The following is a 17500-nucleotide window of genomic DNA, read 5'->3' on the forward strand; positions in this document are numbered from 1 at the left end:
ATATAATGAATATAATAAAAGGAGCACTGTTACTAGAAAGGTATCAGCACCCTCTCCTGGGAAACAGAGTGAGTATGTATGTATGATAAAATAGCAATACATCTACATACTATCTATAAATAGTGTGGTGGAGGGGTTTAACTCTGCTCTCAACACCATGCTGAGAGCATTCACAGGCGAGTTTACCTAAAAGTGGAACAAGTATCTGACCCACCTTATCTCTACTTATAGGGAGGTGCCCCAAAAAATCAATTTTTTCAGCAGTTGAACTGCATTACAATCACAGGATGACAGGGCATGCAGGCAAAATTTTTGATGAATGGGAAGGTGAAGGCAATTCCCCCAAAAAGTCTATTGTGGAGAACGTACTGAATTTATGAATAAGCTTATGAAGTTCATAGGGTTGTCAGTGCAGCACCTATCTCAAGCACAACAGCAACTAAAGGATTAGTATGATCAGACAGGTACAGCATCAAACTATACTGTCAGGCAAAAGGTCTCCACTAGTCTCAGTGAAGTCTTAATTACCCTTTACACATATCTTGTCAGGCCCATTATTGAATATAATGCACATTTTGCAATGCGTTTATCTAAACAAATCACACAACTTGAGAGACCTCAAAGATTCATAACTAAAAAGATCAGTGGTCTCAAAAATCTTAGTTATCAGGAGAAAAAACTACAGTTAGCATTCAAATGATACTCCTGAACTGACAATGTGTAATGAAGAACGCCAATGCCATGGTGTCTTGAGACGCTAATACACCCTTTGTACAGTCGTAATTCACTGTAGTAATAACTACAAGAACCTCCACTGACATAAACCACAGCTGACCATTCTAAAATGAAAATCGATAATTTAATGTAATAAAATCCAACAGTTAAGCGCTTTCACCCGCTACATTACGGGCTTCATCAGAACAATCCTACAAAAAACTGTTACCATTTAAATAGATGTTTTGGCGCCAATAATGTTACCATTTAAAGTAACCATTTAAAGTAACACATACCCTTTTAAAAAAACTGAGACCATCCTATTAAATCTATGCAATACATATCATACACTGACTATAACCTACAAAAATCAATGATTAATTCACATCTATTGTGAAAAAATAAAACATTAATACTAAATTCATATATTAAGAAGTCACCTTAATACAATACATTCTAAATTAGTGACCTGAACTACTTATATATACCTGAATTAAAATACTAAATATAAACTAACAGGCAGTATAAAGGGGGAGGCATTGTAATATATGACAGCACGGAATACGCTTCCAAAATGCATGATCTATTACACAAGTCGGGCAATTATGAGATTGTTTCATTGAATGAAATCAACATAGCTTATAGGAGTATAGACATGCATGTGGAAGAATTTTTGATAGACAAAAGAATTACTGTAGAAACTTATAATTATTTGAAGGTTGAATGCCCCTTATTAGCTTCCCTCGTCAGAATTCCTAAAGTACATAAAAATGTTGACAATCCACCCTTTAGACCCATCATCTCTGGCAGCAGATCTAAAACCTTTTCTATGGGGGTAGCAGTTGACACCATGCTTAAACACATCTATGACAAAATTCCCTATTTAATCAAAGATTCTTGGGAATTTTTGAAAAATTATCCAGTTCATTTATGGAAAGATGATGTGTTATTTGTCACAATAGATGTCATTGATCTATTTTCATGCATTCCCAAAGATGAAGGGTTAGAAGCTTTTGCTAATAGTATTAGGAAGTATGCCAAATTTGATTGGGACAAAGCTTGTCTCATTTTAGATATGATGTCATTAGTTTTGGAACATAATTATATTTATTATAAAGGAGAATATTTCAGGCAAACCAGAGGTGTTGCTATGGGGGCAGCTTGTGCCCCCATATTTGTGAATCTGGTTATGCTTGATTGGGAGGAAACCACTGTTTTCCAGAGTGAATTTTTCAAATACATTAAATACTATTCCCGTTTTCTTGATGACATCTATATTTTATGGGATGGTAGCCCGATTATGTTGGAAAAATTTTTGGAATACATTAACCTTAGTAATGACTACTTAAAGTTTACATCATCTAGCAGTCATGAAGGAATATCTTATTTAGATATGTATGTTTCAAAAGGAGAAAGAAATTTGAAATCTCAAATATATAGGAAATATACATTTTCCAATGGTTACTTGGAATACTCAAGTAACCATCCTAGGAAACTCTTACCCAATATTTACAAAGGACAACTTATACGGGCTATAAGAATGACATCATTATATTCAGAGATGTTAGAAGAAGTGTATTATGTCACTTCTCTATTTAGAGATAGAGGCTATGGCACGAATATGATGAAGAATGTGAGTAAGCTTGTTATCAAAGAGTGGGAAAGGAAATATGCCCCTTTGTTAGGTTACAACTATTATAATAAAGACATTGTCCCAAAAAATCAGGAGAGGCTTATAAGTACAGGCACAAAATTTATCAAAGCATGCATTTTAGAGTATGGTCCACATGTTACAAAAGTAAAGAATATAATGGTCAATAATTGGAACATAATTTTAGCAGACTATGATATTGCTAATATATTAGGGTTACAACCCTTATTTGTCAACAAAATGGGACGCAATATTAAGAACTATCTTGTAAGAGGTCAGATATCTAAGGTCCCATCTAACATACACACTAAAAAATGTGGAAGTTGCAATCAGTGATATGCTATATATGAGGAAGGGAGAATTACCTTAGAGAATGTGAATAGGTCTAACATCAGATTTCAACAAGGCAATTATAATTGCAAAATGATAATATGCCTAGCTAAGTGCACTGTGTGTTCAGGATTTTATATAGGAAAGACAGAGAGGAAGTTTAATAAACATATTTATGCACACTTGTACAGTATAAGGACGAAGGATGAAAATAATGCCTTATATAGGCATGTGAAGAAGTGTGGAGATAGTCACAAGTTTTAATTTGCTATACTTGACACCATTCAAATAGATCCTAGAGGGGGAGATTACAAAGGTATGTTATCTTATAAGGAAATTTGGTGGCAATTATACACTGATGGTTCCACACTGCCAGGGCTTAATGATTACATCACTATCAAGCCTTTTTTGAATATTGCCTGTTAGTTTATATTTAGTATTTTAACTCAGGTATATATAAGTAGTTCAGGTCACTAATTTAGAATGTATTGTATTAAGGTGACTTCTTAATATATTAATTTACTATTAATGTTTTATTTTTTCACAACAGATGTGAATTAATCATTGATTTTTGTAGGTTATAGTCAGTGTATGATATGTACTGCATAGATTTAATAGGATGGTCTCAGTTTTTTTAAAAAGGGTATGTGTTACTTTAAATGGTAATATTATTGGTGCCAAAACATCTATTTAAATGGTAACAGTTTTTTGTAGGATTGTTCTGATGAGGCCCGTAATATAGCGGGTGAAAGCGCTTAACTGTTGGATTTTATTACATTAAATTATCGATTTTCATTTTAGAATGGTCAACTGTGGTTTATGTCAGTGGAGGTTCTTGTAGTTATTACTACAGTGAATCACGGCTGTACAAAGGGTTTATTAGCGTCTCAAGACACCATGGCATTGGCATTCTTCATTACACATTGTCAGTTCAGGAGTATAGTTATCAGGAGAGACTGGCAGCTTTTTTTCTGTACTCAGTCTCTTACTAACTCCGCTGTGAAGATCTATGTCAACAGTTCTTAGCAAAAGAAAACAAAGGAAAACCTGGCAATTGACTTGAACCACAAAAAACGCCATGACCGTTTGTATATAAATTTTTCTTCTTTGCAAACTTCATTAAATAAATGACAAGTTGTTAGGTAAATTAATGGAAATTACATGCTTTCGTTAATTTTGTGTTGCCAAAAAATTGCAGACGCACCTGTTTTGGTGTTTACTGTTGCACCAACACTAGTTTTTCTTGTTTAAGATCTATGTCTAGCCTTATGTGCCATGAAAGACGCATGCCTACTTAGGTTCATAGATTAGTACTAGGCTAAAAGCATGCCTACTTGATCTTCTATTCCATCGCAGAAGTAATTATATATCAAATACTCGGTTAAAGGAACTAACAGTTCATCAGCAAATAAATAAGGCATGTTGACATTATAAGATTCATACCCCAACATATCGCTTACCTCTGGAGCAAACTTTCACTACATTTCAAGCAGAGTATTATATTTGCCACCTTCAAGTTAAACCTAGGTAATTTAATGAGCGGCCTCAAATTCTCCCCGGTCTATCTTGTTTAGCTCTCCTTGAGTCTACAGGGAAATTTTAAATAGGGTTTTTTATCTAGGCTTCAAATAGTCGGCAAATCAACTGCCTAGTACTTGCTTATGAACCTAATTGTACTAACTCCTGATTGGCAAAATAAGCTGTAAGCAGCATGTGAGGGACTTTTCATATGGAAGATAAGTGATGTTAATTATGTGGTAGAGTTGCCAGGCAGGAGGCAGAACAACAACCTTTATCATGGTAACATGAAGAAGCCCTACCACTATACAGGTTAATGGTTCTTAGCACTTACAGTGGGTTACAGCAAGAATTAGGAGAATAGATCCTGTATTAGACCTTATCAGCAAAGCTTATTCTGACACTTAAGTGAATAAGATAGTGCTCTTACAGCAGTTATTCCCTACCCAAGTTCAAAAAATCCAAGTGATATCACAAGAGAGTGTAGATGTTCACTTTTAAATCAAAGTACAGCCAGCTGTTGAAACGCCATGTTGATACAGGGAACCAACAGACAGTCAGAAGAGTAGATCTGACCATTAAAGTAAAAAGAAGCAAGGCGGAAATGGCAAAAGGGTTGTACTCAGATATCAAAAGTGTACAAAGTCTTCTAAGAAAGAGAACTGGGTGCTTTAACTATGAAAATGGACTACTCCTAGTTATATTTCTTGGAAGTCTCCCAGGAAACCTCATTTGTGGTCTGGGAAGACATCTCAGATAAGATATTGTTTCTTGGATTTAAAAGATAAATAGTTGTCTGTTTTATTAGAATTTTTATAAATGTTTTCTTTTAATAATATGGAACTGTTCAGGAATTGATTACTGTTGCCATGCTCACTGTATCCTTCAGAAGATTTTTTTTCCTCATCATGGGATGAAACTGTCTGTTTAATTTAGTAGCTTGCTTTAAAAGAAAAGTTAGAGTCTACTTGTCTTTGAAATCTATCAAATCTCCATGGAATGGAATGAACCAAAGCTGCTGCTGTCCTTGTCTTACTTTTTTGTCAAAGACTGTTAAAATGTTTTCTGACCTTCATGGAGTATACTGAGCCACAACTGCTTCTGCCCCTTTCTTTCTGTTTTCCTGGAATTTCCATTAGGATTTGTAGGATTTGAGAAATTCTAACTTGTGGAGAAAGATAAATGAAGATTTTTAGATCACAAACTTAGACTTTATTTCCATGTTGAGACTTTAATCAGATATAAGTAACTGGAAACAACAGATGCAATTAGAGGTGTTTTCTTTCATCAATCAATATGAAACATTTTATTTTATTTTCATTGTGCAATTGCAGTACCTCACTGTACATATCACCAGATACTTTTATAACTAGATAGTTTTCATTTGTCTAGTGGAAAAATCATGTAGCTGATGTCTTATTTTATTAATGAATGGTATCTTCACAGCATAGGTGAGACAGGTGGTATACTCTTTTTGAATGGAGACTGCTTGACTAACATCTCTTATAATTTAATGTTGCTTGGCTTGTTGGAAGATATAAGATCATGATACATTAATAACCTGAAAAGTGACATTTAGCATCATAAATACAGGAAAGGGGTACTTCCAATGGAGTAACATCTGTATCTCCTAGAAAACACAGTGCACATGTACGTATGAGAAAACAGTTTGGTTAAATCTAAGTTACTGTTGGTAAGACTGCACCAGAAGGCACAAGACATACACTGAGATGGGAAAACCCAGAGTTATCACTGATTACAACATTATTCTATAGCCAGTGGTTTAAAGCTTATTTGACATTGAAAAGTGGCAGTCATAATCCAAGACAGCAATGCACATTTTCCATAACCATAAGCTCTTTGTGCCATTCGTCCCTTGCATACATAATAGATGCCAGTGATGGGGATTTAGCTCCCATAACCCCTACACCTCACATTATTTTGTGGCAGCAGTAGGATTTAAACCCCACCTATCACATTGTTTTAACCAGACGTTGCTTCCAAAATTCCATTTATGAGGATTTTCAGTTGAGATATGGGGTTAATAGTGGGGAAGATTTTGTGATCTATCATCTAGGGACAATTTCATTAATTAAACTTAATCACTAAAGTAGTGAACTGTCAATAGTAACACCTGTGAAATCCTCAGTGTTTCCATTTGAGTTGTCTGACAGAAATGTTTAGTCTTTGTTAAGACAAACAAGTTCCTTTTCCTAAAAGAGCACACTCCTGTTGTTTCTATTTCTAGCCACCTAATGCTAGCCTGAAGATCAAAGTATCTTCTGTGGTGCTGGATTAGGATTATAGATAAATACATCAAATCATGGAATCTATCTCCTTATCCACCACAATGTCAGAGCTGATTAAAAATAGTACTATAAACTCACAGATTTTATGCAGCACTCAATGGGTAGAACAAGAGAGATATAGAAGGTATTGTCAGACCATTCCAATCTGCTGCAAGGTCTAAATAATGGCATACCAGAGATTAAACTTAAATTAGACACTTTGGACGTCATGCTAGACTTGCTTGAAGTTAAACTGACCAATTATGAGAAAACGTCTATTCTGGAAAACTCAACATTAACAGGGATCCATGAGAAAGTAGAGGACTAGAACTGTCTAAGAAGAGCCTGCTTCACTAGTGAACAAATTCACCTTAACAAGATGTACTTATTTTATCCTTGTTAACCTGGCAAGTGGACTGGTCCAGGAACCCTTTTCAGCTACAAGCTAAGCCAGTAGTAACAGTAAAAATGACACAGTAATAGTCCATCTATGTAACAGGCAAGTTGTAAAACAAAAATTATTAGTAACCACGAATAAAATGTACATTGTAAAAACACAGATGTTTACATGAAAATACTAAGTACAAATAAATAAATGTAATATAATATAATACAATATAATATAATATATAATTATATTAATTTACCATATATATATATATATATATATATATATATATATATATATACACAAAAAAAAACTGGTACATACAAAATCCCTGTCAGATTATCTAACGTCTGGATTGTGGAATTTCGGTATTCAGTAGTGATCCCATATACACATATATATATATATATATATATATATATATGTATATATATGTAAGTATATATACACACATACAAATATACACATATGTATATATATATATATATATATATATATATATATATATATATATATATATATATATACACACACACACACACACACACACACACATATATATATATAGATATAGATATATGTGTATATATATATATATATATATATATATATATATATATATATATATATGCACAGATCCCTATCAGATTATTGAACCTCCGGAAATTTGAAATTCATATGGCCAAGACCATATGATTGAATTTTCGGAAGTTTGAACGTTAAAAAATAAATAAATAAATAAATAAATAAATAAGAAAACTTTCTTTTTTTAATGTTTTTTCAGGGAGGCAAGCCGCCTTGCACCCCCACCCCACATGGAAGGCTGTGCCCCCACCTCCCCATCTAATTAAATATACCAACTACGAGATTGTTCTATAGTGAGGAAAATGGTAAATTTCCTGATCCACACTGTATGGTGATCTCTATTGAAAATGTTCGAACTTCTGAAAATTCAATAACAAAAATAACAGGTTTTGCATTAACATTTGTTTTCTGATGGGTATGAAGTCTAAAACTCAAATGTCTGTATTTATTTAGTGACTGCAATCTTCAGTAATTTGTCAGAAAACTTTAATGCATAGCAGACCAAAAATATGAGGTGAAATCAAGGCTGACAGCTATGCTAGCAGATATATCAGTAAATAATCAAACATTTAGGTGTGTGATATTAAGCTGCATTACAACATAAAATCAGTAATAGTGGAATTAAATCCATTATTACTGGCAGCACAGTATATTATGCTTCTGGCTATATGTGTACCATTTTAAACATAAATGTTCAGTGTCATGAACTTAATTTTGTTTTCTACATTGATGAAATAGCAGGAGACCAGGTACTAAATGCATCATATATGTTAGGGGCAGATTTGAATGGTGCCAGTATTTGTCTTATCAGATGTTGGAGCCTTATATATTTCTTTACATACTTGCTATAACACAGAGGATATTTTCACAGACCAAAAGCTGAAGTAATAGCCATGTTATTAAAGCTTTCTCAGAAAAATTCACAAGCTCATCTAATTACATCAGCTGAAATATGCTAAAACAGCATCTCTTTTTTTAAATTCCTGGACTGTCTTGTCAGAACTAATTATAGGACTCCAGTTAGATGCCTAATGTGCCAAATGCTGAAAGTGTAATGTATAGGAAAGGCGTGTGATGTATAGTGGCAAACATTTTTGAAGAGATTTGCTGCCTTTCTGCTTGTGAAAACAAAATAATAGCAGAAATAAAGATCTGTATAAAATAAATGTCAATCATGTAGAGCTGTGTAATGATCATGGCTTGGAAAAGACTCTGTATACATACAGCTAATATTAGTGTTACTGACACAAAAGTTACAGCAAATAAGCAATTAGGTGTGTGATGTAGGATAGTGGGGCAGACAGCTGCCTAATTTCACAAACGTAGAGGTTCTCTTGTAAGTGAAAATACAAAATGTTAAACAATTTTTCCACGTGTGTTGCAATATAATGCCATAAGGACACATTTTTCTTTTTCATTTTTAAGGGTCAGGGTAAATTTCAAAAGCATACAACTCTTCCTTTCTGACATGCTAAATAAAACTTACTCAAGTGGTGTGACAATGCTAAAATGGCAGTCCTCAAAGGATACAGCTTTATGTATGAAACATTCTACACCTACTGTATGTGCAAAATATTTTACCCCATCGGTGTTCTTTTTGGACAGCTGGCATATGAGGTGCACTCTCACACTCTCTCTCTCTCTCTCTCTCTCTCTCTCTTTCTTACTGGGGTCTAGATGTTTAAAATAATTTATTCAATGTTTAAGAGGAACTGCATAATACCAGAACACTAATGGGATTATAGTGTGATTGCCTGACACATCTTCTTTTTAAATGTGTGCTCCAGCAACTCAGAGATCTGCAATGGTATTATTGATTGCAGGGGTTTCTGTCTATTTACTCTTTTGTAAAATGCAGTAAGGATATATTTCTTATAATATTATATAGTGCTAACAGGGATCCTAATTTTATAAGTTGCACTCCCCATGTGGCGAACTTCATGCATTATGCCCCCCATCTCCAAAATGTGAGAATGCAAGTATTAGTAAATTTTGAGTGCTATGGTTTTAAACCCCCCACTATGATTTTTTGATGGCCCCCATTATGATACTGAAAGCTGAAAAGCTGAGACGTATGAAATTGAGACAGAAAGTGTACCAAAGTACTTACATACTATTTTACAAAATTAGCAGTGTTTCTGAAATGCGTGCTATGAGAACAATATATTTTTCCTTTCATTTCAAAGTATACCTTCTATAAATGCATACTGTATATTACTGAGAATTAAAAACATCATGAGCTCATCAGAAAATGAAGAACATATAAAGATTCAAATGCCTAAGTGAATGCATATTTTATACTGCTTCAGCTGTTGAAGACCACTTTGATATGCTGCAGCAGAAATGCTAAGCGAAGATTCTAGGAGCTGTTAAACAGCAGCAATGTTAATATATACTGCCTCCACATTATTAGGTTCTTTAATGAAATGTCAGCACTGACACATGAAAAAAAAAAAAGATCAAAAATGCAGGTAAGAGCGAATCTCGAAAACTGCTCTTCTCCTTTAAGCCCCCCACCCACACATACACACACACACACACACACACACACACACACACACACACATCTGTGTCTATATACATATATATATATATATATATATATATATATATATATATATATATATATATATATATATATAGACACAAGTGTGTGTGTGTGTGTGTGTGTGTGTGTGTGTGTATATATATATATATATATATATACATATATATATATATATATATATATATATATATATATATATATACTAATTCCAAGATCATCATAATTTAGAGAAAAAGGAATATGGCAAGAAATTACCATCTCGGGCTTAATGTATGTAAGTCCATTTTTATTGGCCATTCAATCTCTGTTTTGAGGGATTCACTCTAGCAGGTCTCGACATTTCAAATGGTTATCCCGTTATTATAAAAAAATGTTAAAGGTATCTTAGAAGGTGATGCCTTCACATTACATTGTGGTATAAAACTATTAATTACTTTTCAATTTAAATTTAACAGTAGGCGTGCGTCTCTGTTAGGATTGTTTCTGTGTAAATGTATCCATTTACAATTCTAACTGATCCCTAAAGATAGTAATTTTTATACTTATCTCCAAAGGAAATAATACTCACTGATATGATAGCTATGTCTGACAAGTCAGAGATGTTCTGAAACCTAATGTGACAGGAGGTGGGCCTTACTGACTCAGCCCAATACCACCCAGTAGTGCTGAGTATTATTATGTCCAGAAAGCAGTCTATTTGTATCATTACTTTGCTTTTATTACAGAAATGATAAAATATTTTTGTCACCACTTTTACATTTTTGTTTCAGAAATTGTTAGTATTTTTCAATTTTTGTGTAAAACAGATCTTTTCTTGTTAAAGTTATTTAATGTAGAATCCAAGACTAGAAAATATTCACTGAAACTGATATGATATATGTGTGGGTGAGATGGAAACTCACTGGAAGGATATACTAATTCTGAACCATATGTAAGACACATGTAAAGGATAAAATATAAAATACAATAAATGCTAGAAAGTAGTCTACATACATTTAAATACACATTCTACCTCAGAGGTGTTCTTTTCCTTACTCAAAGGAATCCATATTAGAGGGAAAAACAGCAGAATTGCTATCTCAAAGGATATAAAACATGTTTAAAGTAGGCAAACGATACAGCAATCCTGTTTTAAACATATTTATTTAGTTTTTAATACTGTGGTGTTATCTGACATTATCAGTTTATTACCTGAAAATTGAAACATTAGAAAGAGACTGATTAGTAGTGTCTAATATTATTTTACAATTCTACTTCAGAATTCAACGGATAAGAAAATGGTTTCTTAAAGTGCAGCATTATGGGTAGTCAAACAACTACTTCCTTTAGGCTCTAATCAGAAAATATAACACACAAATCCTGATGCATATCTGAAAACTCATAATAAGCTGCTTCAACCGGTTGAAGATTTCACTCCAGTAAAAACTGAATACTGAAGACAAAATACAAAATGAAGGCTCTATAAACTTTTAAACAGTCTCTTTTTGGTGTTTCTGTTTTCATATAACAATGGTAATATATACTAGATACCAAATATTAATACAAATATTTTAAGTAACAAAGAATGCGGTTTAGGTCATTTACTGTCAAGACTAGGTAATGTTTACCTATAAGGTTTATTCTGTGCATTAAAATATTATTTTTTTAATCCTGAGTGACAAAAAGGATTTTGATATTTTATAAGTTAATCATAGTAATCTTCTATGGGTTATAAAAAGTGATAGTAAAAATGTACACACACTGGTTCATTCAATTTCTAATTATCTGCTTAATTCAGTGCAAGGTCATGTGGAAGCTATAACGTATCCCAACATTCAACAGATACAGAGTATAGAACTCATCCTGAATGGGGCACTACTCTTCCTGCATATCAGACCTTATAGCATTCTTAGTAATATTCAATGTATGAAAAAATAACTGAATATGGCTTACTTTTAGAGAAAAATTAAAACCAAGAGCATTGATATAAATCCTCAGTTAAATACTCCTTTACTCCTTGCCAATATTCAGAACATCATGCACAGTTTTAGTAGTTGTAGCCAAAGAAAATGCATGCTAAACACATCACATTAACTTTTGCTAATTATTCTTAATATATTTCTTATTGATCTTTGTGCTTCATAAGTTTACTACCTATTTCAGATTTCATTTTTGAATCCATACATTCTGTACTTAATATGTAAAAAAGATTAATTCCTGGTTCTCTCAAAACTCTATATACCTTCCTTGTCTCCCTTAATCTATGTTTTACTTTCTGGTTATACAGTGGTGCATTTGAATGTACTTCATCTGTGCATAGGTCAGACTGTTGTCTTTGGGCATCTGACATGGTAGTAACTCCTCTTTACTCAGCTAAGCAATCCATACAGGATGCTGTAGGCTGTGATTCTGTCATCGTATCATTGGCCAGCAAGCTGTGCACAGATAAGCCTTAGGTAGCATCAGCCAATATAGTTAGTTCTGCAACTTTATCTAACTCAATCACATTTTTTCACATCTCCATTATACTCCATAGAAATGTCCATATATATATATATATATATATATATATATATATATATATATTTAAAATATGTCCTCTGGTGCCCAATAAGGCACTGATTTGTTTCACTCCCATTCAGCTTCATTCCTTCTCAAATCCAGCCTCATCAAACTGAAAAATACTAGGTAATGGTCCTCAACATTCTAGCAAAATTAACCCTAATCGGTATGAATGTCATTTCAGGTCTCAACATCCTAGCAAAATTAACCCTAATAGGTATGAATGTCATTTCAGGTCTTCTATAATAACAGGCCATAACAATTTGCCTTAGAAGACTAACCCAATTAATGAAAATAAACAAATATATGAAAATAAATGGCAGTTGTTAAAGCAAGACAATTTTTATCAAGATTCAAATACTGTGTGTTGCCTCCAAGCTATGCAGTTCATTTCTTTTCAAAAGCAAAATGGTGTATACTTCTTTCTAGTAATTGACAGCACTTGTAAAAGCAATGCATGTTTTTTAGTAAAGAACAAAGTGATGTGCATTGTCTCCACACAATCAACATTGCTTTTTAAAACTATATATTTTTTTAACAAAATTAAAAAAGATGTATGTTGTTTCCTGCAATACTATTACAGTGGCTGTAACAGCAAAAAGCTAGCTGCTACTTTCCCATGACCAACAGTGCTTGTAAAAGCAAACCACTTTTAATGGTCAGCAAATTCTGTGTGGTGCGTCTCTACAATCAACAGAATCAAGTATAAAATGTGGTATGTTGCCTCTCATAAAACTCCACCTATTTTCTAATGCTTCTTACACTGCTTTCAAAAGCAATGTAGCTTTTTAATTAAAAGCAAATGTATATTGCTACCCCATAATTAATGCTGGTGAAAGTCATGTCATTTTCAGACAAAATGCTCCTTGTTGTTTCCTCAATTTGCAGTTTAATTGTTTTCTGAATGCAGTTGTGAAAAAATATTTTTAATCAACAACAAAATGTTGACTATTACTTCCTCATGCAAAGTAATTCTTGTAAAGCAATGTAATGTTTTAGTCAACAGCATACTACTGCTTGTTGCTTCCCTCTTATTAACAATTCTATGAAAGCAATGTAATGTAGGTACTATCAGGATTAAAGCACTGTATGTTATTTCTATATAATCAATAATTGTTAAAGTGTTATTTTTTTCTGCCAATATTTACATTGTATATATTGCCTCCCCACAAACAATTTTGTGTACACATCTTTAAACACTGGAATTTCAGTAAAGTCTAAGTGAAAGACTTCATAAGTGTTAGGTCTAGTAAGATTTTAGACAGTATCTGTGTTTATGATGCATCGTTTCTAATGGCAATCAGTTCCAGAAGTGCAACATATGAAGAAAGATTATACTAGACTTTTTGATTTCTGTTTGGATGAGTGACCCCTTTTGCTTTATTTATCATTTTTTAATTCAAATTCAAGTTCTTTAAATATACCGATATCACATCTGGCATGCCATATCAATAAATCTCATCCTCTCTCTCTCTTTTCATAAGACTTGCATTCTAAGCTGACTCATTTATGTTAAGGCCTTAGAGACCTAAAGTAGTGGAAATAGTGTAGCACATTTTATAGTCTGGTAGTTACAGCCTTCTTAACAGCACTGCTTGCTTTTTGTGCTGTTTTCAGCACATGTGATAAAGCTATGAGCGTTTCACCCTAAAAATACATTTCAATTATATAGAGAATAAGCCACTCTTTCTGTACATCCTTACCTGTTGTTGAAATGTGTGCAGTAAGTAAGGTCTTTACAACCTAACTGGCAAGGTTCCCGGACATCTGCTAAACATGTTAGCATATGAGATTCAACGGGGTTGTACTCACAGAACCGATCAAATTCTTGCCATGTCTGTGTACTGCCCAACCTGTTACTGTTAAGTTTAGTGCACAAATCCCTGTGAATGAAGACAACAAAACTTATTAGAAATGAAGAAGAAGAAGAAAACTGTGTGCCCAAAAAGCAACATTGTGTTAAAGTGTCCTTAATAAATGGGTACAAGCAATCTTTAATGATGTGAATTATCTTTAAGTGGGTACACAAATAACCATTAGTAACTGGAAATCATCTTTAGAACTAATTGCAAGAAGGACCATCACAAAAACCATTGCTTAAAAAATTTGAATTCAAAACATCACATACAATTTGTTAAAACATGTGTAACTCTTAAGCTCAGAGAGCTCAAAGATTACTAAGCCTATGAAAAAGACCAGTAGATGTAAATCAGAATTATTTTATGAAGAAAAGAGTAGACTCAGTGCTAAAACACATTCTAAATACAACACAGTCCTGCTTTGTTCATTTTAAATGGTAAATCACAGTTCTGCGTTATCAACTTCCTTTGTCCACGGTTAGGTCATTTAATAAGGGACAAGACCTTGGCTCTACATGCTCTATTACTATTTCCATAGTCAGAATTTTATACACGTAATCTTAACTTGGTGCTGTGGCAGTAAATATAATTAATGGTATATAATGGCATCATATGTAAATGAACAGTTGAAGAACAGGTAACAAAATATTTCTAGGGTCTTTATGTCATGTAAAGACATTGATGAAAGAGTGTTTATGGTTTAATAATTCTTCTCAAATTCTGCAATTGGCTCAGTTGCAGGTGTCCCTACCCTACCCTGTCTCATTCCAACTTCTAGCTTCCCAAGATAAGCATAAAAAGATGTGTTATGATGTCCTACCACCCTTCGAGAAATAGTATACACCCTGGAGTTAAGTAAGGTAAGTACATTTTCTTTCTTGAATTCCTTCCATCAATGTCTGATAAAATTTACATCAAATCAGTATTATTAGCTTTTCTCCCAATCTGCATGCCACAACAGATTCAAGTTGAGACTGGACCTCTGACCCACAGATTACCACACCAGTATTCATGTGTCATCTTTGAAAGTAATGAATCATGGGAACACAATTTTTAAATATAGTTAAAAATGCACAGTACAGACAAGATGACCCAATAATGAAGAAGCATGCCATTCACCTGCACTGGTAGAAGGATTGCCAGACATCCATATTTGAGTGGGACTGTCCCGAGATCAGCAGCCAAATCCTGAGTACCGCACTGCCTTTTGAAAATCCCAGCGAAACAGGCTCCACTGTACAATTTTTGATTGGCTCATATACCGGCATACAGGCCAATCATAAATTGCAAAGAGGTGCCACTTCTGCTTAATGCGGAACTGCATACTGTTCCGCGTGAAAGACCTTTTTTTTTGTTTTTTCGTCTTCACTTAGCATTTTTTTTTTTTGTCCCTACCTGTCCCTTCAGAAATCTGCCAACCCTGACTTGTAACGATATGAGTTTAGGAACAAACTTGCACCACCAGTAGGGCCAGCTGAGGTGAATAAAATGAAGTGGCTGACAAAGAGTTCTAATAACCTTGGGGTGTGCTACCTCTGTTGTAAACCAGCAGCCTTGCATGCTACTCCTCTAAGGGAGCAGCAATGATATCCAGTGCTTGGTGAGAAGATGCACCTTGACCTTCATCTGGAACCACATAAATGATGTCCCGCGGTACCTTTTTCTGCTTCTACTCAGCTTCCTCACTCCTCTGGCTCTAGACAACAATGTTCTTAGATATCGTGGAGCGCATCTGATGAAGGGTCACATCCATGACTGTATAGAAAGCAGCAATTGGGCAGTCTGCGTTGGACAGAATGAGGGTGATGCAGTGGTAAGGTGGGAGAGGAGATACAGACTGTAAAATGATGGAACAGTAAAACAGTGAAAAATTTCAGCATTTCATCAATCACACTTGAGAAATCATTCAGTAAACATATACGCACAGCACAAAGCACCTCCATTAAACCATCATATACTGTGTCAGTTAAGAGAACTGTCCCTAAGTCTCCGAAGCTGAAGTCTAATTATACTCATTCATCAGTTCACACAACACACTCCCCTTCCCCCTGCAAACCCAGAGTCACAAGGGTGCAGACTCCAAGCTCTTAAGGCCCACTGAAACTCATCTACTCACAGTAATATTTTAAGAATAAGTAGCTATTGTCAGACATATATATAGACAACACCCTCATTGGGTTACATAAAAAAGGTGACAGCTTTCTTTCTTTCTTTCTGGAGCCAGGATATGAGATGTAACAAAGCTCTCATATTCCTTCATCCCGACAAAAAATATTATGACCTGACAGTGATCTGGGTAGGGGTAAATGACTTTAGATGCTCTACACAGAGTATGATTCAGCTTGCTATGCATGTGTCCGTGCTAGGAAAGCTGACAATCTTGAGTAGTACTTTTCATCAAATGCAATGGTTTGACTTCTTCAGACAACGAAAACAGTTCAAACAAGTTTAAAACAGTTTAAATACATTCAAAAAATCATGTGACAATGTCATTTACATATTAAATATGTAACGTTGAAAATTATAAACGTTATTTAATTATAAACATTATTTAATTATAGGAATGTTATAAGTGAGGTCATTTTTTGATACACAGAAAGGGTTTCAATGTTACTTATTTAATATGTAAATTATGTTGTCACATGATTTTTTGAATGTATTTAAACTGTTATAAACTTGTTTGAACTGTTTTCTTTGTCTGAAGAAGTCAAATCATTGCATTTGACGAAAAGCGCTTTATAAACTTTTTTATTCTTGTTACCTCATTTTCGTGATTTTTTGGGACTTTTCCAGTAATTTTAGTAGTTTAGTTTTTCAGTTTTATTGAGTAGTACTTTGCCATCACCCATAATGATGCCAAGATTTAAAGACATGATAACTGGTTTTAATTGGCTATATACTGACATCATTCTAAGGGGATCTAGTATGTGTCAGCAGGGGAAAAGTTGGCTAGAAATTCTTCTGCACCTCTCTTACCAAAGCTTTCACATTCTTGCTAAAGCCTTCACAGGCCATATAGTATCTTTTTAGGCACAGTCTGCCTGCTGGACATTTCAACACAGAAAATCCTGATTTGGA

The 17500-nt window shown here is 33.9% G+C and overlaps 1 protein-coding gene across 1 annotated transcript in view; it reads right to left on the bottom strand.

Annotated features, from left to right (window-relative positions):
* RECK (reversion inducing cysteine rich protein with kazal motifs) overlaps positions 1-17500 on the bottom strand; it is a 1724192-nt gene that overhangs the window by 559954 nt on the left and 1146738 nt on the right. The window contains exon 10 of the mRNA XM_044065108.1: positions 14267-14446. Coding sequence (XP_043921043.1) covers positions 14267-14446 — 180 coding nt within the window. The remainder of the gene's footprint in view (positions 1-14266; positions 14447-17500) is intronic.

This window comes from Protopterus annectens, chromosome 3.part0, assembly GCF_019279795.1.
Source record: "Protopterus annectens isolate FY-2018-M chromosome 3.part0, PAN1.0, whole genome shotgun sequence".
Lineage (NCBI taxonomy): Eukaryota > Metazoa > Chordata > Ceratodontiformes > Protopteridae > Protopterus > Protopterus annectens.